This window comes from Macrosteles quadrilineatus, unplaced genomic scaffold (assembly GCF_028750875.1).
Source record: "Macrosteles quadrilineatus isolate MER2022 unplaced genomic scaffold, UCM_ALF_1.0 Scaffold_1__1_contigs__length_201487025, whole genome shotgun sequence".
In the NCBI taxonomy this organism is placed as follows: domain Eukaryota; kingdom Metazoa; phylum Arthropoda; class Insecta; order Hemiptera; family Cicadellidae; genus Macrosteles; species Macrosteles quadrilineatus.
This window is the reverse complement of record NW_026542594.1, coordinates 2721261-2749252: the sequence shown is the minus strand read 5'-3', so window position 1 is coordinate 2749252 and position 27992 is coordinate 2721261. Positions and strand designations below refer to the sequence as shown.

Here is a 27992-nt window from a genome sequence, read left to right as displayed (position 1 = left end):
TCTTGCGGAATATACCTGCACAGGCCTTAGTATTGGTAAATACTCGTATTGAACATTAGCTTGAGAGCTGAAATTGTATTTTAAAGTCAACTAGCTCATAGACTAAGTTTATTCAATCTTCAAAACAAATTTCACCGGGTTTCAGATTTCCCGGCTAATGTTGACTATTACTATTTACCAATACTAAGGCCTTTGCAGGTATATTCCGCAAGAACTTTGGACTGCCGCCATTTTGTAACGGATGAACCTTTTTTGATGCGGTTTCCGGCAATGACCTCCACTTGACCAGACCTTTAAAATGATGTGCATTTTAAACTATGCTTGCATTAAAGATTATGTACCTACTCCTCATGGGTCGTCCCCTGGTAGAGGTAAAAAAATGATAATGCTTGGAAAAGGTAGTTTTCAAACATGTAAGTTTATGTCAAAGGTTTGAATTTTCTAACGGGTTTGGTTAAAAATATATTAAGCCGTTTCCAGACTTTTTTGTCACCCTGTATATTATACCATCAATATGTTTAACTATTGACAAGGATACAAGAATAAGCTACAAATGATTTAATCAATCGATACGTACATAATTTTGAAACATGCGATTGCTTACAATCAAAGTTTACAACAGCAGATTTTTACTCCCTAGAGACTAAAAAGGCTTTTCACTCCGTAGGAGTAAAAAAGCTACTTTAAACCCACAATGCATGTATGAAAAACGGCTGTTTTTGCTACTTTATGACAAAAACATAAGTATAATCAACACCAATTCCCATACAGCAGAGACTACTTCTTCCCCTGTCGAAAGTTACCTTGCAAGATTCCAGGAGCCGCAAGCAGTGTTCCACGACATCTCCGTTGTCTGACGCTGAACAAATCCTGGTCAGTTCCTCCACAACTCGCTTTTCCACCAGAGTTACCAACCTCTGCAGACACAAACGGTTGGCCAGCTCCAGCAGGTCTAAACACCGTGTTGGCATCACTGGGCCCATGTCATCACAGTACAGGAAGCTCACCAGCTGACGGAACGTATCTGTTCTCACTCCCGGGAACAGAATCTAACACAAAATCATGTATAGAATACTCATACTACTTACATCAAAATTGATGAATCATATGGTTTCATCACTATAAATTCCTTATGGTAGAGCAGAAGAAACATAAAATGTTTCGATTCTACTCTTGCATTTTTCACAATCCTAAAGATTATTTCTCATTATTGCAAACATCATATTGATGGAAATTTATTGCTATTGACATTTTATTCGTAATTTTTAATTCGTAATTTTTATTCGTGGTGTGAAAGACATAAAAACGTGACAGCAATTCCTTGGGTTTTCATCTCACCTTGACCTGTCACTAAACATTTATCAGTAAAGTTAAAGTTAATTCTTGAACTTTACCAACTAAACCTTTGCTTTGCTTGATATCTTCCAAGAACACGACTTTGGCAAGTGCAAGAGCTGTGAAGTGTAAATAAGCCAAGCTACTCAACCTATTGAAAAACTGTCCATCCACAAATTGAAAACCTACAGACACTCGGTCCAAACAGAATTCATGGCACGAGTGTAAAAATAAGATGTAGACCCAAAAAAATATAAGGTTGTGCATTATAGCCCCTTTCCATCTGTTCTGCAATGCACTATAAGAGCTTATTACACGACATCACTATTCTGACAGATTGTTGAGTTAGGTACTTACAACTTTGGCACTGCCTTCACGGAAGTCACCAGAGAACATGGCTCTCATCATGTCACAACGAGCCATGAGCAGAGGTCTGTGTGCGGACAGAGAGCCATCATCAAGCTGGAAGAGAACATCAGCAAACAGGCCTTGAGCCAGCACTAGCTCCTTCAGCCGCACTCTGATCGCCTGCAACAACCAACAGCCATACAAGGGAGGGAACTTTAAGATAGAAAAGTTAAACAGGTAACTTGAAAGACATCTTCAAAGAAGGAAACTGTCTAAGTTTAAAAGCATTACAAATTAATCTGTTTGCATCAATAAATGCTCCAACCAAGAAATTTTATATGGAGTCGCTTACAGAATAATAGCAATTACTATATGAAAAACTAATCTATATATAAGACAAAATTTAATTGATTTAATCATCCACATAACTATTTCTAATCAATAAGAATAAAAGTCTGGTCTTTAACACTGCTATGAATAAATCAAGTTGATAGAGATTGATTTGTTTAGTACATTTGTCGATTCTTTAGAAACTATACGAGTCCAAATAACTTTAAATGGAACAGTGTTATGTTTTCGTAAGTTATGCGTCATAAATTTGAGGCTAATTGCTATTAACACACTTAACATAGGACACACATTTAGCATTTATTACCTGCCGATAACGCTGTTTTAACTCTGGGTTTAAAAACTCCTCATGCGCTTGAATATTAGAAACATAAACCAACAACTCTGGCAGTTCCATGAATTCAGCTGCTTGTCGAATTTCCTGAAAGTTAAAAATTATGTTAACTTCAGTTTTGCCTACAGTTGTCATAGTAAATGGCGTTTTGCTTACTAGAATTAGTTTGAAAACAGTTGACTTCTCAACAGACACATCTACACACACACAAAAATATAAATCACTTAAAAACCATTTTTTTCAGGTTCAGAGGGACCAAAAACTCAAAATAAAATAAAATTGTAAAAACAATACTTTCTCTTCGCAAACTCGGCACTCGATAACCCGGCAGTCTGGATAACTCGGCCATCACCTGGCTCAGAAAATTAGCGATATTTTGATACTTGTGGTCGGACCCGCTGTTATCAATGTTCAAGTTAACCAGTTTTAAGCACTAACAATCAATATTATAGCATAAGTTATAACAAACCAAATTGGTTGAAATGCTGATTTTAAGAGATTTGTCACAAACAAGCACTATAAATAGCAATAAAATGGTAAAAATCGGGAGCAGATTCAACGGACGTGTTGTTCAAACCGCAACAGTAGTGCCAACCTGGCACTAACTATTAACTGTTTGTAGGATAAATTCAGATTCTCAGTAGGCTATTGTTACAAGTCAGGAGCCCCGCACAACAATAGCCAGGCGCCGTCTCAAAAGGATTGTTTGTCTACACGGGTTTCTCCAAACGCACCAGAGACAGACAATAGACCCATGTCAACGGACTACGTCAATAGGATCTTTGACATCCACCAGAAGCTTCCACGGTGATCTGTAAACACCTCTGTTTGGGTCTCTAGAATGTTCTACGTCAAGCTTATATAAGGGACCGTCTTCCGGCACACGGCAGTTGAGTCTTGTAAGCTGAGTCCGAGGATCATCGCAGCGTGACCAGTGCTAGTGACAGTGACAGTGTAGTGACAGCGTAGTGTCAGTGTAGTGACAGATTTAGAGATAACTCCTGTAGAGGTTAGCTGTAAGTAGAAACATTGTAAATTTGAATAGCTAGGTTTAGATAGGGTTAGTTAGGTGTTAGGTAATTGTAATTCTGTAAATAGAGAATAATATGTGTAAATAAATATGCAGTGGTGGCGATAAGAACCCGCAGGCCCCCCCCCGCAAGTTTGTTCGCCGGGCCCCCCTCTCCCAATGATCTTAATAAACATTTTTCCATGTATTACCGCCTAAACTTGCAATTTTGCAACAACTTGACAAGGCATCTCCCGAGGCGTCATTATCGTCTTCCATGATCGCGGCAAAATCGTAAATACTTCCCGTAGTCATAAGTCATGGAAGAAACATTATCATAGTTTACCGTGATTGCAAATGCAACCAAACCTATGACATCATTAGATAGCAGCATCATCGTCTCCCGCGTTCACGGCCCAATCTAAATATCACGGCCTAATATCTCCCCGCGACCCGTCGGTGGTGACGGATAAATCATTTATCCGTAATCGCGGCTAAATCCTAGATATATCTCTCGCTAAAAAAGAAACGTCATTATCGTCTTCCGCAACCGCGGTAAAATATTGAACATCTGCGGCCGTGGAGACATCGTCATCGTCACCCGTCCGCGATCGCGGCAAAAGCGTAGGCCTAATCTTTCAATTTCGTGAGCGTGATCCTCACGGATATAAAAGCTTTTACTTTTAATTGTGCATTATTGTATTGAATACTGAGAAAATCATCTCGAGCTTGATTTTCTGACTTTGTGCTTGATCTCTCAAGCTTGTAGTCCAGGCTCTGCTCGGCTCGATAATCTACATTATAGGCCTATTTAAAAAATAAACCGTTTCCAAAACAACCCGATTTTGGACCGATCTGATTTAGCCTCAGTCCCTTAGTAACATTTACAGTGTGTTCAAGATCGGGTTGCTTTGGAAACGGTTGATTTTTATAATAGGCCTATAATGTCGATTTTCGAGCCGAGCAGAGTCTGGACTACAAGCTTGAGAGATCAAGCACAAAGTCAGAAAATCATGCTCGAGCCGATTTTCTCAGTAGGTATTCAATACAATAATGCACAATTAAAAGTTAAAGCTTTTATATCCGTGAGGATCACGCTCACAAAATTGAAAGATTAGGCCTACGCTTTTGCCGCGATCGCGTATATTGACGAGAACATTTCCCCGCGGGTGACGATGACAGCCACATTGGTTATAAATACAGCCCTATTATTATGCAACCAATTTTGACTGCGCCTTCACACAATCCACGAGGACAGTTAATGCAACCCGCATGACTGATGACAATTCTTTTACTTAGGTTGGTAGATAATTTATATCGATCGGTCAAGTAATAGTGTTAGTTCAGTTGTTGTAAACTACTTGAACTATAGGTTTGAAAAATTTTCATCATAAAAAAAGTAGCCTATTTTAATTCTCATATAAATATTGTTATGATAGGGTACCCGTGTGGCTGGGCCTATCACACTATCGCAGGCCCGTGTGCTGGTAAAATTTACCGAAAATCCCGGTCAAGACTCACGGGCCCCCTAGCTCGCGGGCCCCCCTGGGAAAATCATTCACAACTCGTACCAATTAATTTTTGTACTATATCTGATGACTTAATACTGACTTGTAACTTAAATATAAATAAAAAGGAGGTTAAAAAGCTTAAAAACTGTATTGTCCATATTTTTAACCCTAGTTTCCGATAACCTGGAATTTTAGAAACTCGACACCCTTCCAGTCCACATTACGCCGAGTTTGCGGGACTCTACTGTACTATGTTAGGAAAGAGAGTAAAACACAAGGCTTTGTTAAAAAATTAAGTAAGTATTAATTGATGAAGATGATTATGTTAGTATGTAAGTATGTAAGTGGAAAGTACTTTTTCATCACTCTGTATTCAAAAATAGCTCATATCCATACAGCTCAGATCATTGAAAATCTTCAATTTCCATACACCAAAAATGCAAGCAATACTTTACCTGACATCAACAAAGTTACAACCAGCTGAATTTTACCTATTTTACACTAAAACTAATTCTACAGCCTGTTGTGTTTGGATTAGAAAAATAAATAGATTTGATTACGAAATTTCAGATTTTTTTTAAGTTTGATTAAATAGTTTTTGTTTTCATCATCATAAGAATTATCGTTCAATACTCATCACAAAAGTGCCATCTTGGGGTTCGATAGTGTTTCCCATGCTCTTCTTAATCTTATATAGGTACTAAAAAACTTTTGCAAAACTTACGACAGCTAGCCTAACCTTACTACTGGACCGAATTACACGCGGATGGTACCACATGAAAGATATTTACCTGTAGATGTGCAGAGTCCCTTTATAAATTACAATAGGCTCACAAATAAGCACGAAAAATAAATTTGAAATTTGAAAAAATTAACATGGGTCTTATGAGTTGCCATGGTGATGACGAAATAACAACAAAATATAAACAGAAAATCTAAACAAATGGAATAAATTCCAATCACATGTTTTATTTACAGTGTGGGGTGAAAAGATCGATGGGTGAAAATAGAGTCCGTACATTACATATTTTTGGTAGAGTTTTCGATCACGGGGCGACCTATAGGAACCAATATAAAAATAAACGTTTCTTAAGGAGATTGTTTTAAGCTTACGACAGACACCCAGACCATACTACTGGACCGATTTACACGCGGTTGGTACCAAATGAAAGGTAATTGTCTGTATATTTGCCCATTTTGCTTCGACTTCAGTTATTACTGGACTAAATGTTATAAAAACGGAAATTAAAATCTCTATTGACAATTTAAAATGGGGTAAAAGTTTTAGTCTATTAAGAATGAGATCTAGAGTTATTGGACCGATTTACATGCAGGTTGTGTTAAATGAAATGTAATTAACTCTATATTCTCCCATGTTCCTGAAAAGTTTACCATTCCTTTATATAATCTTCTAAAAATGGAATTTAAAATATTTTCTAAAAACGGAAATTAAAATTTGTATTGACAATTTAACTTTAACATGGGGTAAAATTTTTAGTTTATTAGAGTGAGATCTGCATATTGGACCGATTTACATGCAGGTTGTGTTAAATTAAAGGTAATTAACTGTATATTTTTCCATGTGTCTGAAAAGTTTACTTTTCTTTTATATCACATATAATAAAAAACTTTTGCAAAACTTATGACTGCTAGCCTGACCATACTACTGGACTGAATTAAACACAATTGGTACCAAATGAAAGATATTTTCCTGTAGATGAGCAGAATCCCTTTATAAATTAAAATAGACTCAAAAATAAGCACAAAAATGAATTTTAAATTTAAAAAAATAACATGGGCCTTATGGGTGGCTATGTTGGTGACGAAATAACAACAAGATATAAACAGAAAATCAAAACCGATTAAAGAAATTCTAATCACATGTTTTATTTACAGTGTGGGTTGAAAATAGAGAAGTTTGCACAATAGATAGTTTTGGTCGAATTTTCGACCACGGGGTAAGCTCTCGTTAAATCTAAATTTTGGTTTCTTAAGATTTCAATTGACTGCCATATTTCTTGGGTTAAGATGAAGACCTCTAATTTGCGTTGTTAGTTAATATTTCAACACCATCAAAATGAGGGGTCACTCGATGGGGCTTTTAACATTTCAAATTTTTTAGTTTCCCCCAAAATCCCCCATTTTGGGTTTGCGAACCAAGTAGCAATTAGGCTCAAAAAGTACTTCATAACAATCATAACATGCCATAAAGGTGTGCAGAGTTTAGTTTTTCTAGTGTGAGCCGTTAAAAAATTTACAGGGGTTCTCCAGACTTATAAAGCTGTAAGTTAAATTTCAATTGACTGCCATTTTTTACTGGGTTGAGATAGAGACTCCTAGTTTGCGTTCAGGGCCGGATTTCCCAATAGGCCCGGTAGGCCCGGGCCTATGGGCGCAAGGTCCCAGAGGGCGCACGGGCGCACGGCCGAGAGGATTTTTTTATAGGCTATCTAAAAATAAAAATAAATAGTCGTAGTTGATAAAAAAGCTTCTGAAGTTCATAAGAATAAATTATTGTTAGGAAATTTGAAAGATATTTTTCAGAATTACGTATCATTTTCATTACAAAATTGCTAACAAACATTGGTTATACGGGAGTAGGCTGTAGAAATGTTGACGTTGACGAGCGCCCAAGGGGTACGCATCGTATTGCCACTGCACTGCCACTATGCTGGCTCAGGCCACAGAAAACATACTACTATAACCTTTATATAGTAGTATGTTTTAGTAGGTTATAGTAGTATGTTTTAGTAGGTTATAGTAGTATGTTTTCTGTGCTCAGGCTCGGGCTCGGCACTACTGATCAGAGTGATTAGGGGCGCATGCGTGCTAGACATTGTTACCACCCTCACTTCACAAAACAAAAGTTAAAAGTTATTAACTAATCTTTTGATTAGTTTACAACAATCTGCAGGATCAAGTTAAAATATATAATACGTTGTGTTAAATATTAAAACAACGATGAATTCACGTTTAAAATTAACAAAAAAAATATTAATCTCAGTTTTTATTAGATTTTAGAAAAATTTAATACCCTCCAAAGCACCATTAATGCTGTCATTTTCTCCTCAGACGTAAGGATCGGTATGGTTGGCAGGAGTATTGCTCTGTTTTGCTTTGGAAATACAACCTAGTATGCAGTACGACCATTAAATATAACTCAAGTCGACTTCTTATGACATAGTTAATTCAAAATTTGTTGATGTCTAGTTCATGTTGGTGAAACTAGACGTTAGTTTTGATGTAATTTTGTTTCTATTATTATTATTTTAGGGTTAGTTCTATGATGTGTGTTTTAATTTCTTGTAATGTAAACAGGAGACAAACTATTGATGATGATTAGATCGTTTTATTTTGGCTAAACTAACTAGGTTTAAACATACTCCCTAGATAAATCATACTCCTTAAAATACAAGAATCTTTTTCAGCTAATGCAAAATGATGAAAAATCCACTAAAGGAGTATGTTTAATCTATGGTATCACGTACTGTATGGAGTTCATGTTATTGGGCCTGGAATTGGAATCAATGGCCATGTTTTTTTCAGGAATTCTCGGTGGTTTCGGTTTGAGTTGTTTGTTTCAGTCCCATGGCCACAAACGTGAGCATTTATTAAAAGCATAAAATTGCTAAAAGTGTTTAACGGCATTTTGTTATGGCTAAACTAAACATGTCAATTCTTATAATTGCAATGATTCCGACGAGGAGTAGTATTCAAGCAATTAACTTAAGCCTATGGGCATGATATAGTGTTTAATAAAGTTCTGAAGGAAAGTAACTGTGACCAGACTAGGAGCGGAAAATTATTTGGGCCTAGGGGCGCAAAAATGCTAAATCCGGCCCTGTTTGCGTTGTTGGTTTTCTTTTATCAGGACCTTCAAAATGAGAGGGGTCTTACAATTTGAAATTTTCGAGTTTCCCCAGAAATCCCCCATTTTAGGGATGTACACGAAGTGGCGGCTATGCCCAAAAAGTACTTCATAACATGCCATAAAGGTGTGCAGAGTTTAGTTTTTCTAGTAGGGGCCGTAAAAAAATTGACAGGGGGTCTCCAGACTTTTTATTAACCCTGTATGTATTGTAACATGTCTCATTCTGTCTAGTTAGCTATATTGTATTTATTAACTGACTTTATGCTATAACTTAAGCTGTTTTATGACATTGTCAATAATTTGTAGAAATTCAAAGAACAATAAACACGTTTCATTTCATTTCACATTTCATTTAATTTCATTTGTTTCTAGCTAGTTTCTAGCTGTCACATACAGTACCAACAACTGTATACAAAATATAATGGGCAACTCATGTTTGAAGTGCCAAAAAGTGTCCATTTGCTAATTAGCTGCACAAATTACTATTTTCACATGTTATGAATTGAAAAAATAACTATTAGGGCAGATAAGAAAACATTAGGCATGGTAAAAAATTTATATTGTTAATGTGTTAAATACTAAAGAAATATACTAAAGCTATTCTTACCAATAATATTCTTATACAAATGTATAAGAGTCTATTTAAACAAATCTCTAGCGGGATTTATACATACATGCTCCAATGTAAACAAAATGAATAGTTTGATTAGAGTACCTTAATAGGAGTCCTGCTTAGTTACAGTTAAATGCAGTTGTTGCAGTTAATGTACTTTTGGACATGGTGAGATTTGGACGACGTGCAACAGTAAAATATTTTATATTGGACATCGTGAAACAGCTCAAAAGTTATATTTTGGACATAATGACACTGACTTATATCATTGGACGTCGTGCAATGCATCCCTATTTTCCACTCAAAAAATACTTAATTTTACACTATTTTTAAATTCCAGAAAAAATACAATTTAAAAAACCTTAAATGTACAGTAATCAAGTACTGTATAATTAGATTTTTAAATGCAATATAATCGAATACTAACATTAAAATACTTTAAATTTAATTTTAACAAACTCAAAACAAAGCAATCAAATTTATATGGCAGAGTTATATTTACCATGAGCAATCCTAGTGGAAGGTTCTGCTGAAACACAGAGATTCTGAGAGCTGACAACAAGTAATTGCTTATCCTAATGAACCTGTCAGAGTAAACTAAAAAAAGTAAATAATGGATTTATGTAGTGACAAATTTATTTTTCAAGAGGTTGGCGGCCTCTTTTAACTTTTCATTTGCCCGTCCACAAGATCTGTGCGTGGAAGGTATCCAGCATAGCAAGGGGTGAGCCGGTACAGTACAAAGGTGAACTGTACCGAATTTTTTAAAGATTAAGTTGTATACAGTACATATCAATAGTTCGTATTATTTATTAAGTATATCGTACACTAACAGTTAAGCCTTTTTATCGGAACTATGTTTAGTACCCTACTTCGTTTCATATACTATACATTCTTTTCAACACCATTTCGGGTAACAATTGGGACTAAGCAAATAATAATGGTACTGTATTTCCAACAGTAACATGTAATCATATAACATGTTAATGTAGGCTCTTGCTACCAAATTAAAAAAAATGAGAATTACTAACAGAAACCGAAACATCACTAACTACAGATACTATTAAGGAAATTGACAGGAAAGCAGGCTTACCTTTAAATAAGTCCATAGAGACACATAACACATCACAAAATTAAAAGTAGAAATTTTCGTGGTCACTGACCACTTTTTCAACCACTGGAGATTGGAGAAATGGCAATGGCAGTTGCAATTTGAATCTATTACACCTTGTCAGGGTTGCCAACACAGATGAAGAGACTAAAAATTGTTTTTACTGTTGCATATGTATGAATGTGTTCACTTATTATGAATAATCCACTATATTTACACTGTTCTATATTTACACATATGTACACACACATATTAAACATTTTTTATATACACTAGCCTGCTATGGAAGGTGAGGAATGGGGTTTATCTTAGATTAAGGTTTGGTGGGTTTCTAGAATGGGTGAACCATTGGTAGCTTAGTTCCCATCTTCTCAGTTCTGAGGGGTTGCAGTTTGGAGGCAGTTGTTTTATTATTTTTGAAGAGTAGCAGCTATTAAAATCAGATTTTGAGTGGGATGAGGCATGGTTGACTACTGGTTTGTCTTTATAATTATTTTTTACATCTTGACGATGACCGTTCATTCTGGTACGGAACTGGTTCTTTGTTAGGCCTATATACTGAGCTGGGCAGTTTTTACATTGAAGCTGATAAATTACATTGCTGGTGCTGCAGGTGTTGTGTCCTTGAATCTTGAAAACTTCATTTGTGGCGTTGCTGGAAAAACTTGTGGTGGGGGGGTTGATGGGACACGTTTTACATCTGGAAGTATTACATGGGAAAGAGCCGTTTGGGGGTTTGTTTCTGGTTGCTGTAATTGGATCCGGTATCTTAGGATGAACAAGAATCTTTTTGATGTTAGGTGGTTGGCGAAATGTGGTGGTTGGGGGGATTTTCAGGAAATCCTTTGTGTGGGGGGAAGCTTGGAGAATTTTGAATCCATCTTTTAGAATGGATGGATTCAAAATTCTCCAAGCTTCCCCCCACACAAAGGATTTCCTGAAAATCCCCCCAACCACCACATTTCGCCAACCACCTAACATCAAAAAGATTCTTGTTCATCCTAAGATACCGGATCCAATTACAGCAACCAGAAACAAACCCCCAAACGGCTCTTTCCCATGTAATACTTCCAGATGTAAAACGTGTCCCATCAACCCCCCCACCACAAGTTTTTCCAGCAACGCCACAAATGAAGTTTTCAAGATTCAAGGACACAACACCTGCAGCACCAGCAATGTAATTTATCAGCTTCAATGTAAAAACTGCCCAGCTCAGTATATAGGCCTAACAAAGAACCAGTTCCGTACCAGAATGAACGGTCATCGTCAAGATGTAAAAAATAATTATAAAGACAAACCAGTAGTCAACCATGCCTCATCCCACTCAAAATCTGATTTTAATAGCTGCTACTCTTCAAAAATAATAAAACAACTGCCTCCAAACTGCAACCCCTCAGAACTGAGAAGATGGGAACTAAGCTACCAATGGTTCACCCATTCTAGAAACCCACCAAACCTTAATCTAAGATAAACCCCATTCCTCACCTTCCATAGCAGGCTAGTGTATATAAAAAATGTTTAATATGTGTGTGTACATATGTGTAAATATAGAACAGTGTAAATATAGTGGATTATTCATAATAAGTGAACACATTCATACATATGCAACAGTAAAAACAATTTTTAGTCTCTTCATCTGTGTTGGCAACCCTGACAAGGTGTAATAGATTCAAATTGCAACTGCCATTGCCATTTCTCCAATCTCCAGTGGTTGAAAAAGTGGTCAGTGACCACGAAAATTTCTACTTTTAATTTTGTGATGTGTTATGTGTCTCTATGGACTTATTTAAAGGTAAGCCTGCTTTCCTGTCAATTTCCTTAATAATTCCTGGCAAATGCCCTATCTTTTTATAAGATAACTACAGATACTGCATGGTTAATTCTCTTTCAAATATTAAATTAAAGTAATAACACAGAAGAATTACCTGTAGCTGAGAGTATCTATTGTCAAGGGTGCCAGTGTAAAGGAACTGAAGACATTGCTGGATGGCGTGTGGAGTTACCAACTTGGTCAGAGTCACCACAGTCTGAACACAACTTGACACTCCTCCTTGCTGGTCCATCACTTCACACTGCTGTACACGGATGGCAGCGAAGGCAGGATGGTTGAGTTCCCGACTGCCACACACCTTCTTGTTGGCATTGCCACTGTTGCTGGACGTGGTCAGCACCTGGCAGCTGGATCTGCGCTTCAGTTGGTCCCACACTCTGCACACAGAAATATCAAACTCTCGGTTGACAGCACGGAGGTCCTCAGGCAGTGTACATGATGTACCAACATAAACAAATGTATAGAAAATATTATGAAATTTGAAACTTAAAATATAGTATGTATTAAACCTACAGTTAGCAATCAGTGCCGCATAAGAAAGATTGGTCCCTCCAGCAAGGCAACTGATTTCCAGTTAAGCGTTTTTCTGCCGTTTCTCTTCCTCTTTAGATTCCAGCAAACCAAATAAAAAAAATTCTTCTGAACTGCTTCTCATATTGACCAAGACACGCTGCACTCTAGTCTTTGTCAATCAACAACTGAGTGTGTGATGATAAGGTAGGTGAAGGTAGGCGTGGCGGCATCAGCGGTGCCTGTAGTGTGCTTACTACCAGCAGAAGTTTGAAAACAGCGGCGCGGCATGTCGCTCTATAGTGTGCGATGTGCTTACGAGTTTTTATGTTGAAAGTTAAGGTTTAGAGAACTTTTAATAATTGTGTTGAAAAAATTACCTACTATTATCAGTTTTAAAACTAGGATAAAGAAAATTTCATTTAGAAAAGAAAACTAACCTTACAGGTTTCTCAACTCGAATCAGATACTCTGTGTCATCATTGAAGTCACCTGATGTTGCTTCCCCAAATGTTGATACCTTTAAATAGATGAATCTTCAGTTAAACTCTGTTAGAAACACTTGAATTGAAATTCAACCATAGAAAAAAAAACTTTTATAACTATGCCACACATAATTTGTTAAGTTTAAATATTTTCTTTGGCCTTTAAAAATGAACTGTGAACCTTAACAAACTTTTTTTTCAAAATGCTTTAATTTTAGGGCTGTTTACACTATTTACAGGATCGCTGGACTTTTATCCCCATGGAATTTTACCCCCTGGGCAAAGCTGACGTCACTATGACGTAGTAACCTGAGTGGCCAAAAGTTTGTTCGCGGCCGGAATTTTACCCCCGCGGATTTCGAAGTCTAATGAAAATAGTCAGAGCGTAATTAATTACATTAGCGATAAAAACCGGAATTTTACCCCCTGTCCATATAACTAGCGTTTAGACGACTGAAGATGGATTTTTACCCCCGGATTTTTACCCCCCCCCCCGAATTTTACCCCTGGTCAATTTTAGAAATTGAATGATTGATTTTCTTATTTCTGTTTTTAATTAATTGTAAACATTTCATTATTTAGTAGCCTATCTTTATTTATTTATTTTGTAACCTCAACTAAGTAAACATAATTCGCTGTTTTATTTTGATCATATTAACCAACAGTTGGCTTCAAAGATCGAATCCTGATACTCAAATCTCAAAATTAAAATTAAAAACTTCTTTGATTGATTAACGTTACAAATAAATTAAGATACGCTACTTAATAATAAAATGTTTACTATTAATTTAAAACTAAATGAAGATGGGCCAGGGGGTGAAATTCCGGGGGTAAAAATCCAGGGGTAAAAATCCGGAGGGTAAAATTCCGGGGGTAAAAATCTGGGGGATAAAATTCTGGGGGTAAAAATCCGGGCCGTACATTCTAGGTTTTTATAATTTGATGTGTTCTGATTAAATTCACAACCGTGAAAATATATGTTTAATTCCCCGTTTAATCCATCGAGCTGATGTCGCAAAACTCAAAAGTTCGCGGCCGGAATTTTACCCCCTGGTTTGTGACGTCACGTTTGCCCAGGGGGTAAAATTCCAGGGGGATAAAAATCCGCTACCCCTATTTACATTTAAGCACATAGAAAGCACCTAGAAAGGTATCGTCATATAGTATGACGCTAATGGTATCAATACGTAAAGTTAATGTACATAGGAATTGCACCCAGTAAGGTATCGGCATACAGTGTGACCCTAAGGGTATCAATATGTAAATTTGACGAAATTTACCATTTTACTATACAAAAAGGGTATTGACACGTAAGTTTGACATATACGTTCCAAGAAACCGACTAGCAAGGACATAAAGAAACACACTACGACCCAACCAAGTCATTCATCACAAGGAAATATCCACAAACATTTTGGGGGTTTTAGATCGCTTTTCCTTTAACTGCACTTGAATTACTTTCATATAAAGTTCCACTGACCTGTCCATTAAATATATAAATATATATATTTTTTCAACACAGTTTGACAACGTACACTGACCATGCTGGACTCGCTAGCACTGCGAGTGTTGAGTTCCCCTGTAAGGTCAGTACATAGCAGACGATGCAGGGCTGGAGAGGCGGCAGCCAGCACAAAGCGGTGAGCGGAGAAACCAACGGCCCCGGCCACGAAGATCACATCAGCATGTGCCTGGGTGTGGAACAACCAGTGCAGGCTATCCTCGTATGTGGACGCTGACACATGGACCTCCGGCGGCCTTGGCTTGGGTGGGCAGTAGGGAGCCTGGCCAACACAAACAAACAAACATTAGCTGTCTTGTTAAGAGGGTAAACGAGAATTGACATTAATGACAACAATCTTTTATGTTACATTTAGGGCCGTTGCAAGGGGTAGGGGGCGCCTCAGGTGCCACGGAAAAAGTAGTACAAATATTTTAAGAAAAAAATTATATTAGATCGACAACATTTCCATTATCATGTTTCCAAGACCGTGGGGATGATGATTATATTTTCGTAACCGCAGGAGGTATTCAGGATTTTGCTGCGATCAAGACGAGATAATCTTGATATTGTTGCAATCGTGGAGGACTACGACTATATTTCAATGTCCGACGGATTTATTTAGGATTTTGGCTCGATCATGAAAGAAAATGATGAATGTTTTTTGTGATTGTGGAGGACGATGTTGATGTCTCCGCTACACATAATATCTCAGACAGCAACGAAACTTGCTGCTTGAGCATTGCCATTGTGTGTTTGGGGGGGGGGGTGACAACAATCTACTCCTGGCACCAATAAACCACGCGACGGCCCATTACAGTAATAAAAAATAATGGAGGAAATAGAATTTTAGACTGAAGCACAATCTGTGAGTCACTTTTCAATAAAATATTGGTTACAGCTTGTCCATAACGATGGGATTTCGAATTATCGATTTGTTCATATTTTCAAACTTGCCTTTTAAGACTGCTTAGGTTTCTAGTCATAACGGAATATTAGAAACAATCAAACAAAAATGTGTGCACTTACACTTAGATTTTATTTTTTTTTCACAAATGAATGATTGAAGTTCAAAAACTACATCGTAAAAAATACACATTTAACATACACAAAAATATAACCTTTGAAACCTTATTTGAAAAACTGCTAATTTTCTGCTGTTTCAGTAGCCCAAAATACTAAAGTTGACAACTGGCATTCCAATTTTTTTTCAAATATGTCTAGCCAACCTTCCCTACAAAAATGTACAATGTGGCCCTAGGGGAAAAAAGGTTGGAGAGCCCTGAAGTCACTTGAATACAATATGTTGAATGTAAAACTAGATGTACCTACTTAACCTAAAAATAAATTAAAAGTAAATGGGTCAGATTCTGAAAACTTAATAAATTGTTACTTAGAAAAGGACCAGCTGTTATTTAAGAAAAGAACCGTCATTCATTAATAAGAAATTCAATTGCATCATATTTTTATACATTATTTATACATCATATACAAGAGCTGTCCACAACATATATAAGTATAAGACCTGTAGGAGAGGGCGTTGTACTTTCTTGAGATTGGTCATCCAGAAGCGTTGCTGGCGTCTGGCAATTAGGGCAGCTCGTATCGCATTCTCAAACACTTCATTGACTCCGTAATATGTCAGCACACTAGTCTCGTAATAGTAGACTCCAAGTTCTCGAGCAATGCTGCGCGCCTGGTCTGGCATCACTAAATCTGACTTGCGGATTGCCCTGAAAATCCAAACATCCAATATACTGATATCAACATCAAAACTATTACTTATGCAAGACTGATTTATAATCTTGTTGGCATTATTTATGGGGTTTTGTTCATTACTTTCTGCACCAAAAATTAAATATCAATTTGCATATTCATATCTTACAGTACCGGTAAGTTACCATAAATTTCATACATTTAAAAGATCCATTATAGTTTGAAAAGATATAGTTGGAGATCGGGAGATTGTGTTCTAACAATGAGGATTCTCTTTAGAAGTATAACTTTTGGATAAATTTATTAGTAGGCCTATGTAGACTAATTTTTGTAACCTCTCTAAAGAAATTTAAAACAATTTGCAAGAATAGATTACTGTTACTTGGCAGGGGCCATCCATGAGGACTCTGGGACAAAGTATTCCCATTGCAATGGTAATCGTACACTTCAATTATTTCTAGTTGTATTTATATACAATTCTATCTTATTCGAAAAACACCAACGTTTTAGTCACACAAATATTTTTTAAGTCATTTTTTACAAAATCTGTTCCAAACTAAATACAGACCTCAGAAAAGGACTGCGATCTCTGAAGTAACTAAGGTAGGCCTCATCGCGGTACATGTATCGAAGGTCGTTTTTGCAACCAACTAGGAGGACAGGTGTTTGGGGACAAAAGCGACGAATTTCGGGATACCACATGGCCTTGCAGTTGCGGAGGGAATTGTGACTCGTCAGAGAGAAACATAGCAGAACTACATCTGACCTGTACAACAGAGGAAACAATAGTGAGTACTAACATTAACATAAAAATACAATTAGCAAATGGAATAAGCATATATATCATTGCAAAAGCTGTGAATTTTTAAACTATTACCAAAACATAAAGCCAAGAGGAAAAGCTAATAAGAGTACAGTGATAAGAATCTGAAGCATCTGAACCCACCAACATGCTGAACAAAAAGATAACATAATTTATTTCATGGTAGGCCAAGAGGAGATAATCAATACTATACTGTATGTATGTATGTATGTATGTATGTATGTATGTATGTATGTATGTATGTATGTATTATTATTATTATTAGCAGGTCAACTTCTGCATTTTGCGACCTTGCTCAGTTTGTTGGGATGATTATCTAAAAACCTAGAATGGATGTGTGCAATAAGTCTTTAGTTAATAAGTGCTTACTCTTACTAACTCTTTGAGCCACATGAATAATATTTGATTGAATTTTGTTATGCTTATTTTTAGTATTTTTCCCCCTTTCTCGCAGAGACTCAAATGTTTCAAAATTGTTTAAAACAATTTTTAATGTACATAGCAGTTTTTTTAATTCTGTAAAAAGTAGAAAAATCTCTGATAGTCTGATGTGTTGTCATTTGAATCATATAAGTGAGAAATTTACTTCTCAGAACCTTTGGTCAATGAACAGCAAAATTTTGATGTGCTAAGCTTCCAACAATAAGGATACATTTTTCTTATACATTGACAAGTACCACTACCAGAACAGAGTACATTGAATCCAAAAGTGTTGCAGAACAATTGGGACATGTTGAGTATGAGAGTTAGTTAGCAGCCACTCAAGTACTGTACAAGAGTTGCTAATGACAGGGTTTAGCATGTGTTAGCATATTACGACTTGTCATGGTCATTATCACATAACAACATATCAGTATTCCTCCTTTAGTTATGTGAATTTGTGACAAGATCTCTGCAGAACTATGAGACTGTCTTATCAATTTCCTGTTTGATTACTCAGAACTGATTATAATTTATATGGCTGATTCACAAGATTTTTCTAAAATTATAAAATATTATAATATAAGACAAACTAATAACAAATACTAAATGGTATTATCAAATTTAAATTATAAGGTGTTTTTGGAGTGTTTTTATTTTGTTTTAGTAACCAGTTCTCAGAGTGGTCATGGGCGTGAGTTATAGTCAATGGTTATATGTGATTAAAATAAAACCTACCTTCCATATGCGAATCGCCGGTCTTTTTCGTGGTCTCCGAAAGTGTCCCATAGTCTTAGAGAGACATTTACACCGTCGACTACTTCCCATGATCTTTCTAAAACCTGAAAGTTAAAAAGATTTGCTATTAAATTGGTGTTACCTTGTCTTTTTACTATTTAAAAGATTTGCTATTTGGTTTTCTTGCTTGTCTTTTAACTATTTGAAAATTAATATTATGTTATGAATTGTTAAATTTTTATCTTCTTACATTAATCCACTGTAGCCATGAACGTGTCACAATTCTTGAGAACACTTTGCATTATGATAAACAGTAATGAAACTAGTGTGACTGAGACATGACAAATTGATAAGTATATGTTGATAGCACACAAAGAGCAAATACATTTGTTGTTGGGATACTGCCAGAACTAAAAGCAGAATAAGCTGTGACTTGGGATTTATAAATAATACAGTTTATAAAAGTTTTCAACAAAATTGATTAATTCACAACCATTTCACAACTTGCCAATTATCAAGGGAGAAAATATGCTTAGAACTTTGTTAACAGAGTAATTATTAGAAAAATGTTGCATCGTTATTAAACTATTATCAGTAAACAAGCTAAAGTAAGATTTTCTTACTTCTGAACCTCAGTTTACTTAGTAATTAATCAACTTGTTTTGAAATTGAACTGGCAGGATTAATGAAAACAACTTTAGTTTACTACTTCTGCAGTATGTTACAAATCTATGTGAATACGTATTGAACAATAATAGTAGTTTACACAAGGATTGCGTAAAGAAAGATAGTGTTAGCGACACGAGTAGAAAATTTAAGGTAAGAACCTTGGTTGGTGCCTTAAAAACTTCTACGAGTGTCGTTAATACTATTTACGCGAGTTGAGTACATTACTTTACCTACGACAACGACAGTGTTTTAATTACTAAAAATCACTACTCATAACTTCTAAGAGAGGTTATGTTTTTAGCGAATTTCCCATATAGGGAATAAGCTATTACCGTAGGTCTCATGGTAAGACTTGGACCCGGGACCGATTTACTTTTTCATTTTGATGTCCCTAGAAGCCAAAAACACCATCCGTTCAAATTCATATATATATATATATGTGTCCGTCAGCACGATAACTCGAGCAAAAATGATCCGATTTTGATGAAATTTGGTACAAACGTGTAAACCTACGTTTATTCGAACGAGTTCGCGAACCAGCATGATTGGCCCATGGGAACGGGGTTTTATGGGGGGATTTATGGGGTAAAAATTGGTTTTCCTCGTTTTTGCCCCCCAAAACTTAAAATTTTCGAAATTTTCTCTAGATAATTTTAAAGAGCTCAAAAAAACAAATAATTTAGTATATTGAAGTGTTTCTGTATGATTATTGGTTACGGAGAAAATTGTAAATTTAAAATTCCCATGTTATTCTTATGGAGAATAAGTAAACTGTTGTAGTTTGCTTGTTTATGGATATATTTGGATCAAACCTGGCAAATCTATTTATTTTATACAAAGCTATATTTTACTAAAAACACACTTTATTACCCTCCCTGTAGGCAGCAAACCTAGGTACTCGTTAAACCTCATGTTATTTGAATAGATTTAATTGAAAATCAAATCAGGCAAATGGAAATTCGCTTAGTCTGCAGGTTTGCTGCGGCGGGGGTATTGTTTATTGCCACTGACAGTGATGCAATGAAACATTGTGCTAAACTAAACACTAATTGCACCACTCAACAATTTAATTGGCCTGAACAGCTGATTAGTTGAAGTTCGAATCATTACAATTTTACTTCTGCTCTCTCAATCCTTGAACCTCATTCGTCAGTTACCCGTGTTGTTATGTGAAACTTTTCTATTCTAAGAACTGAACTGAAACAGCTTCTTTAAAAAACGATCAGAGGTAAAATATGTATTGAAAAATACCAAGTCTGTGTTTTTGCAACCCAATAAACAAAACCCACCTACTACTATACTCGAATGCAGCTGATGCTAAATTGCTGATGAATATTTATTTTGATGTATATAAAAATGGATTTCAAACAACATAGGGAAATAATAATGCTAAGTTCCTACTTATTACTTAGGACCTTGAACTAGCAGTATTTTATGAATTACTTTGCCAGATGAATGTTTACCAAACTATTGTTTTTGTCTGAACGTTTATTGAAACAATTTAAAATCTAATGGGTGAGAAGAGGAAGTTGAAAATTCTGTTCTTATTAGTTGTATAAGAAGATTTAAGTACAGTAAAACCTCACTAACTTGACAGTCAACAGCTGACAGGGCTCACAAAAAAGCAATTTTTTCAGAATATTTAGTTTTAACCCTCAAATATTTGTCTTTCAAGATTTTTTACTCAATATGTAAAATATAATGTAAGTAGCCCTAATGGGTTTATAAAAAAAAATCTTTATGTATTTATTTATTAAAACCTATTAAAAATTTCAATGTTCTGTATAACTTGATAACCTCTAGGTCCACAAATTGTCGAGTTAGTGAGGTTTTTTGTACCGAGAATGTATAGTAAGAGATTGGATGAACATTTATTTTTAAATAAATTCCATGTTAACACGATACTGTAATTGGATTACAAGAATATTAACTGATAAAAAAAATATTTGGTCTTGAAAAATAAAAAAAAGTAGTACATAATAAAGCAAAGCAAAAATAGAACTTTAACGTTTGGCGGGAATTGTTTGAAATATGCAAAGTTTAAATTATAAATTCAATAATGAATAAAAATATAAATAATAAATATTAAAAATAAGTTACGTTCTACACTCTTGTTGGATAAATCTTATAATTTATAGAAGTTTCTAAACAAATATATTGTTTTAAGACACTTAGCTCGCATAAAAAAAATAATGTTTAGCAAATACTGGTACTTTATAATTTGTATGCAATATTAAAATAATGTTGAATTAAATTTTTTTTTGCCACACTAAACTGTTTTAATAGACTTTCTACGCATGAAATTAGTACGGGAAACAGCTGTTTGCCACCTGCTTAATCAAATGTTTCATTACAGTTTCATTACTTGCTACTGTACTGTAATGATTTTTTACCTGGCACCAGCTGATTATAATTGGCAACAAGTCAAGAAATAAATAAACAAAAACAGAACCTCTCTGCGAGTAGTGAGTGATTGTTAAGTCCTTTAGTCGGTAGGAATATATGACGGATTTGTAGTTTTCTTTTTATAAGAGTTGTATGGTGAAAAATATTTTACGTAACTCTTCCAAAATATGTTTACCGTACTTGTATAGTAATCCTGCACTCAACTTCCAATCGCGCGGGGACAACCATACTCGACCGGTGAACACCTATTTTCCGGACTAGTAACGTAATATAGTATTACGTTACTTCCCGGGGTTTAATCTGCACTTATACTTAGAGTCACAATATTGGGCGGATACTACCTCCACACCTTGACAAAAATCAACTCCAGTCTCTTCCGATAACTGCCTGAAATTGAACTTGATGTGCTTCTTCAAAGAAGCTGGGTACATTCAAGACAGATTGCGGAAAACATAGATTTTAATAATTTTTACTCCAAGTGCAGAGGTAACCTCCACTATGCACCTACATAGCCATTCCATTCAATAAAAGCCAGCAACAGCATCTCACAGAGCGAGCTAATGTCTCAAAATGTAATTTTATCAGTAAGAACTTTTGACTCGAGAGTAGTTGGCGTGATATAAAAAACGCTGTAAATTTCACAGTGATTGTATTTTCACTTTGGTACAGTTTAAAATCTGTTCACAGTAAAGATAAGTTTTTTACAGTTCAAACCCTGAAGGATTAAATCAATAATGGTGTTTTACTACAAGTGGCTACAAATGGTTACTTGACGGTGCTGGTACCGGTACTCACATCTTTGTAGATGCGGTACTGGTCGATGGCCCAGACCGTAGGTACGTGCGTGGTCAGCAGTTGAGATAGAGACAGCTGCTTGTTGCAGGCACGAGCGCAGATCAGCCGAGTCTTGCCCACCGCTGTGTCTCCCACCACCACACATTTCACCAACTCCTGGTGGGGTTGTTCATTATCCATTATCATTGCCCATCATACAAGCAGACACCTGCAACACCACAATAGAACATTCTGAGACAGTTGATATACTGTAGACACATTTATACTTTCTCTAATTCTAAAGCTGGGTTTTCCTAGATGCGGAAGAGGAGCGTGGAGGGCGGAAAAGCGATTAACATGGCATTCTGCTCCGCTTCTAGGAAAACAGTAACATTAAATTACCTAAGACAAGAGGAGTCTGCTCTCCCTGCTTCGCTTTTGCGCCTAGGAAAACCCTGCTTTAGCTCTGACATTTTACATTATTTTATTCTCTGAAGAAGTAAGGACAACATATGAGTGTTATGTTTTGCAATTTTTTTGGAGGTATCTATTAGCCAATGGGCTCAAATTTTCTGAGCTAAGCTTTTGAAATCTCTTCCTTTTCCAAAAATTCCTAAATTTATGAGAATGTACTCTAAAGTATTAAATGTAATGTATTGAGATCCAACAGTCTTGAGAGAGAATGTTCAACAAAAGTATATCGAGCCATTTACAGGGTCAATTATAAAATTGAGGAACAGACAACGAAGTATTATGGTCCTGTGTTAGCTCATGTTTTGGCTCACTCTAAATGTTTTATCACCAACTGAAATGGTGAATCAACTAGATTTGTTTAAAATGAGTGATTTTATATCTAGTGTAAAAGCACTCTATTGGATATGAATTGTGGAAAGCTTTAAAGAGGCTTCAAGCTTCTAATTATCATTTTTAAATTTATTTTTATCATTTAAGATGGGGACACCACCTAGGTACGTATTTTAACCCAAATGAGTATTGGATGAGTGTTGTAGAATGTTGTGAGATGATCTGTGTAGCTTTGTTACTGACAGAGATCAGCTGTTTTATCAGTCAGGATCATTTATTTTTAAAGCCCCGTTTACACGACCCATTCCCGACCTCCCGTTGCTGTACCTGGTCCCGACTGCCCTGTCACCTGGTCGACAAAGCGTTGTATTTACACAACCCGTTCTCTACGCCCGATCTGAGCTGAGTGCGTTGCTTTCCTTCGTTGAATAACGCCATTTTTAGATTTAAAAAAGTTGTTTTTTTGAAGTGCATATTGTGCATGTCTAAATGCATGTTGTTTTTTCAAGTGTAAATATAAAGCTTGAGAAGTGCAAAACAAAAGCTTGTAAGATTTGTACACTTCTATCATTTCGGTCAAAACGTTTGTTCCTTCTGCGGAGTAGATTCCGTCATCTCCAAAACACGAAAAAAAAAACTGTAAAGGCACCTCAGACACTTATATCAAGGTTGGACTGAGAGATTTGTCTGATGTAGAGTTTCGGAATTCACATCCGTTCCCAGAGTAAGTGTGCTATCTCCACCCTTCCTCCCTAAATCCGATGAAAATCCATCCCAACCCCCCTTCCCGGTCGCCAGCCAAATTGTGACCAGGAGCACGCGTTTACACAATCTGATTTCAGGGTGTTGTGTAAACGAGGCTTAAATCCCAATGATAAGGAACAGCTGGGTCCAGTTCCAAACCATCAAAAAGCCACTGAAATTTCTCAGCATGGAAACGGCAACCTTTTGATTGTTAGGCGAGCATTGTATAACCACTCAGCTATCCAGCCAATTTATTTATTTATTATCCTCTACTTATCTCTAGAGAAGAGTAAAACTATGTTTTTCAATCCAGGAAGAAGTCAAGGCCTCAACATGGCAGAAAGCAAAGACAAAGTCACAGACACATTTTGACTTCAAAGAAAAAACATTTTAGAATACAGGTTTTCTGCGACGGGAATATTGTCTCGCATCACTGGCCTCCTTACAAAAACAATAATATTTTACCAAACTAATTAAGTGATCGATAATAATCTCCTCCTCCATGTTGTACAAACAATTTGTTTAGTCAAATAGAGAACTGGAGAACCAACTATTGCCTAAACAGCCAACATTTTGACCATACTGAAAGTCACAAACTAACAAAACTACTGATTTACATCGGGGCAAAACCAGTCTGGACTGCAATGATGTGAACACGTACATAAGGCCTATAGCCATCCAATCCAGGTCCAGACTAGAAGTATAGGCTCGTCCGCATGTTCTTTCTCCCCGGTCAGAGGCTTAAGTTTGTCATAACCCGTTTTCTGGTTTTTAGGAAATGTCTTTATTGTGTACACAAAAGATCCTCGTATTCACAGTAAGGATAAGAAAATTAGTAAAATGCCAGATTTGCGGTGCAGCTCTGAGAGAATTCACCCATTCTGCCAACTTTCACCTTGTAGGAGCTGGTCCCCCCCAAACAGGTGGACTCCGCATGAGACAGAGTTCAAACCCTCAATCTATCTAAAGGAGAGACGTCTTGGACCACTCGGCTACTGACCATACTTAGAACACTAGTCAACTTGACTCCCAGCTGGCAGCTCATGTCAAGTACAAATTTCAGCTATTTTTCTTGAGTTACTCGCCAGTGGTGTAGTGGGGCGTGTGCTTTTATCAAAGAGCCTCAATAAATTGGTTTAGTGACCTGTATTTTTCTGCGACAATTGTGAGCACTGGAACATTTATAGCTACTACAGTGTTAGCAAAACGGGAGTGCTGATGGAGACCAGGTCAAGTCTCTTCAAACGCACGCACCCCCATAGGTCTCCATCGGCACTCACGTTTTGCTAGAGGGAGTCTAGCGAGTCACTACCGTTACTCGCATAGATGTTGTACTGGAAGTCTGGTCATGCCATTCTTGCATCAAACATTTTGAATGTTGGAGCTCAAAGGGTTAGTAAAAAATAAATCATAAATCAGGTATAATCGAAAACCATGGTGCTGGAAAACTACAGCATTCAAAGCTTTTATACTTTATATCAATCACTTTTCAAATGCACAAATAAATATTCCACATAATTCATCAGTAACAATAGTTGGTTCATTAACATAGTGGAATACAATATTGCTTGATAAGCTCAGCTTGATAAAATTTCTTGAATTATTCTCCCAAGTGGAGGTGTTTAGGGATTATCTAAGTAAAACTACGGCGAAAAACGAATTAAAACTATAAAATAATCAAATGTATTTCTCATTAATGTTTTCATGACAAGGAACAATATTGGACAACAAAACAGACAGCTGATAGTAAATAACATTCATATCATCTGTAGTATGACTATTACAAATAACGAAAGGCAGGCATTTTCAACACTTTCCCTTATTTGCATAGTCACTCCGAGAGTACAAGATTTTCTTGCAGGACTTGAAGTCTTGGTTGAGGTATAGGGTTCGTTTCATTTCAGTCTGACTAGTCGCTGTGACTAATCCGTCATCAACATAGAGTGCAACAATGATTTTTCCAGCAGGGGTAGGACAAATGTAGACGCATGGATCTTCACGGCTCTGTCGAAATCCTAAGCCTTTCATGAAGTCGTCAAACCGTTTATTCCAGCATCGAGGTGCCTGTTTCAGGCCGTATAAGCTGCGTTTTAGACAACAAACACGATTTGTCCCATCTGAATATCCTTCAGGCTGCTTCATAAAAATCTCTTCTTCAACGTCTCCGTACAAGAACGCAGTTGAGACGTCAAACTGCCGTAGAACCATCTTCTCAACAGCTGCGATGGACAATATTGATCGAACGACCTCCAGACGAGCAACCGGGCTGAAGGTTTCGGCATAATCAATACCAGGTCTTTGCGCACATCCTTTGATGACCAATCTCGCTCGATATTTGTCAACACTTCCATCAGGATTGCGCTTTATTCGGTAGACCCACTTGTTGTTGATAGTCTTCTTTCCCGGAGGGAGTTCGGTCAATTCCCATGCACCGTGTTTATGCATGGACGCCATTTCTTTGTCCATTGCTGTTTTCCATTCAGCACTATCTTCTGAACTGATGGCTTCAGTGTACGACTTAGGTTCATCGTCAACAAGAAGAACTTCGGCAAAGTTAGACGAGACGTAATCGGTTAGCCACTCGGGTTGCCTTCTTTCCCGAGTCGAGTGCCGAGTTGCAGGATCGTTGGATAACTCTCCATCTTCACTATCACTGCTACTTGACGGGTCTTCAGTCGGTATAGGCGCATTATTACCCTTCACTGGAGAACTAGGCTCTTCAACTTCTTGCCAGTCTTCTTCGATGTCATTGGTTTTATCAATCTTGATAGGCCACTCAACTTTCTTGTCACAGTCTCCGACGATTTCGTGAAAAACGACGTCACGAGAAACTACGATATCTCTTCTCTCTGGGACGTAGATTCGATATCGTTCATCGCCATCGTATCCAACCAGGTAACCAACCACAGCTTTCTTGTCCATTTTCCGCCTCTTCTGCACAGGAACATGGACGTAGCACTTTGAGCTGACCACTCGCAGATGTTTGATCCTCGGCTTTTGACCAAACCAGAGCTCAAAAGGTGATTTGTTGGCAACTGCTGACTTTCCCACACGATTCAAAACGTAGCCAGCAGTGATGACAAGTTCAGCCCAGATCGCTGCAGGAAATGTCACATTTGGATTGGCATACTTGAAGGTACGGGCCATTTCCACGATTGTTCTGTTCTCTCTCTCTACAGCACCATTTTGCTCGGGTGTATACGGCGCTGTCAGACGTTGGTTAACACCATATTCTCTGAGGATTTGACGAACTTCAGCGTTGTCAAACTCACCACCGTTGTCACTGAGAAACTCTTTGACGTGATGACCAATTGTGCGTGCTTTAGACAACACTTCACGCAACGCTTCCTTCACAGCAGATTTTTCCCTTGCGACAAAACAGTATCGGTACCTTGAAAAGTGGTCTTTTATCACGATCAAGTATCGGCGACCTCCGAAGGATGGGTCAAACGGGCCGCAAACATCACCGGATAACAACTCACCGGGGGCTGAGGGGCGTTCTCGTGTTCCAAATGGTAGACGGTGTGCCTTTCCGAACTGACACGGTTCGCAGATCTCGTAGTTGGCTGGCACTTTGATACCCATTTCGGATTCGAGCTTTGAACGGACGTAACGTTTATCCATGTGACCCCAGCGCTCATGATATAACTGCAGAATTCGATTGTCTTCTACTGCATTAGCGCAAACCTCAGATGGTTGAACTGTGTGAAATGAGGCACGATACAAAGTTCCACCACAGTTTCGAGTACCTTTGAATACAGTTTGTTCGTTAATAGTGAACCGACACTCGGTATTAGTCGATTCAAACCTGCTATTAGGGTTTCGATCATGAGCTGCGAGAATGGACACTAAGTTCCGAGAAACGTCAGGAACATACCAGACATCGTTGAGTGTGAACGTTTCCAGTTTTCCATTTTCATAGTTCGCTACTTCAACGACTCCACTGCCAAGAGCTTTTATAACTTCCTTTCCCGCCGCCTTTACTGTTGCGTTCGAGTTTGCAGGAAAAGGTTTGTACTCCGTGAACCAACTCAGATTTGACGTAATGTGCCGCGTAGCGCCATTGTCGATCCACCACTGGTCGTTCGTGG

The 27992-nt window shown here is 37.1% G+C and overlaps 1 protein-coding gene across 5 annotated transcripts in view; it reads right to left on the bottom strand.

Moving 5' to 3' along the window:
* The window catches only part of LOC128988465 (rho-related BTB domain-containing protein 1-like), a 56423-nt gene that overhangs the window by 6588 nt on the left and 21843 nt on the right, over nt 1–27992 (bottom strand). Inside the window, exons 2-12 of one of the 5 annotated variants that reach the window (XM_054409791.1) lie at nt 22375–22530; nt 18505–18608; nt 17092–17289; nt 16333–16540; nt 14842–15090; nt 13262–13341; nt 12406–12688; nt 9872–9898; nt 2339–2452; nt 1693–1863; nt 804–1049 (exon numbers count right to left, since the gene is read on the bottom strand). In XM_054409791.1, the coding sequence (XP_054265766.1) occupies nt 804–1049; nt 1693–1863; nt 2339–2452; nt 9872–9898; nt 12406–12688; nt 13262–13341; nt 14842–15090; nt 16333–16540; nt 17092–17289; nt 18505–18608; nt 22375–22530 (1836 nt within the window). Of the gene's footprint in view, nt 1–803; nt 1050–1692; nt 1864–2338; nt 2453–9871; nt 9899–12405; nt 12689–13261; nt 13342–14841; nt 15091–16332; nt 16541–17091; nt 17290–18504; nt 18609–22374; nt 22583–27992 lie in introns of all 5 variants that reach the window. The other 4 variants (XM_054409772.1, XM_054409782.1, XM_054409809.1 and 1 more) reach the window with 4 other exon arrangements.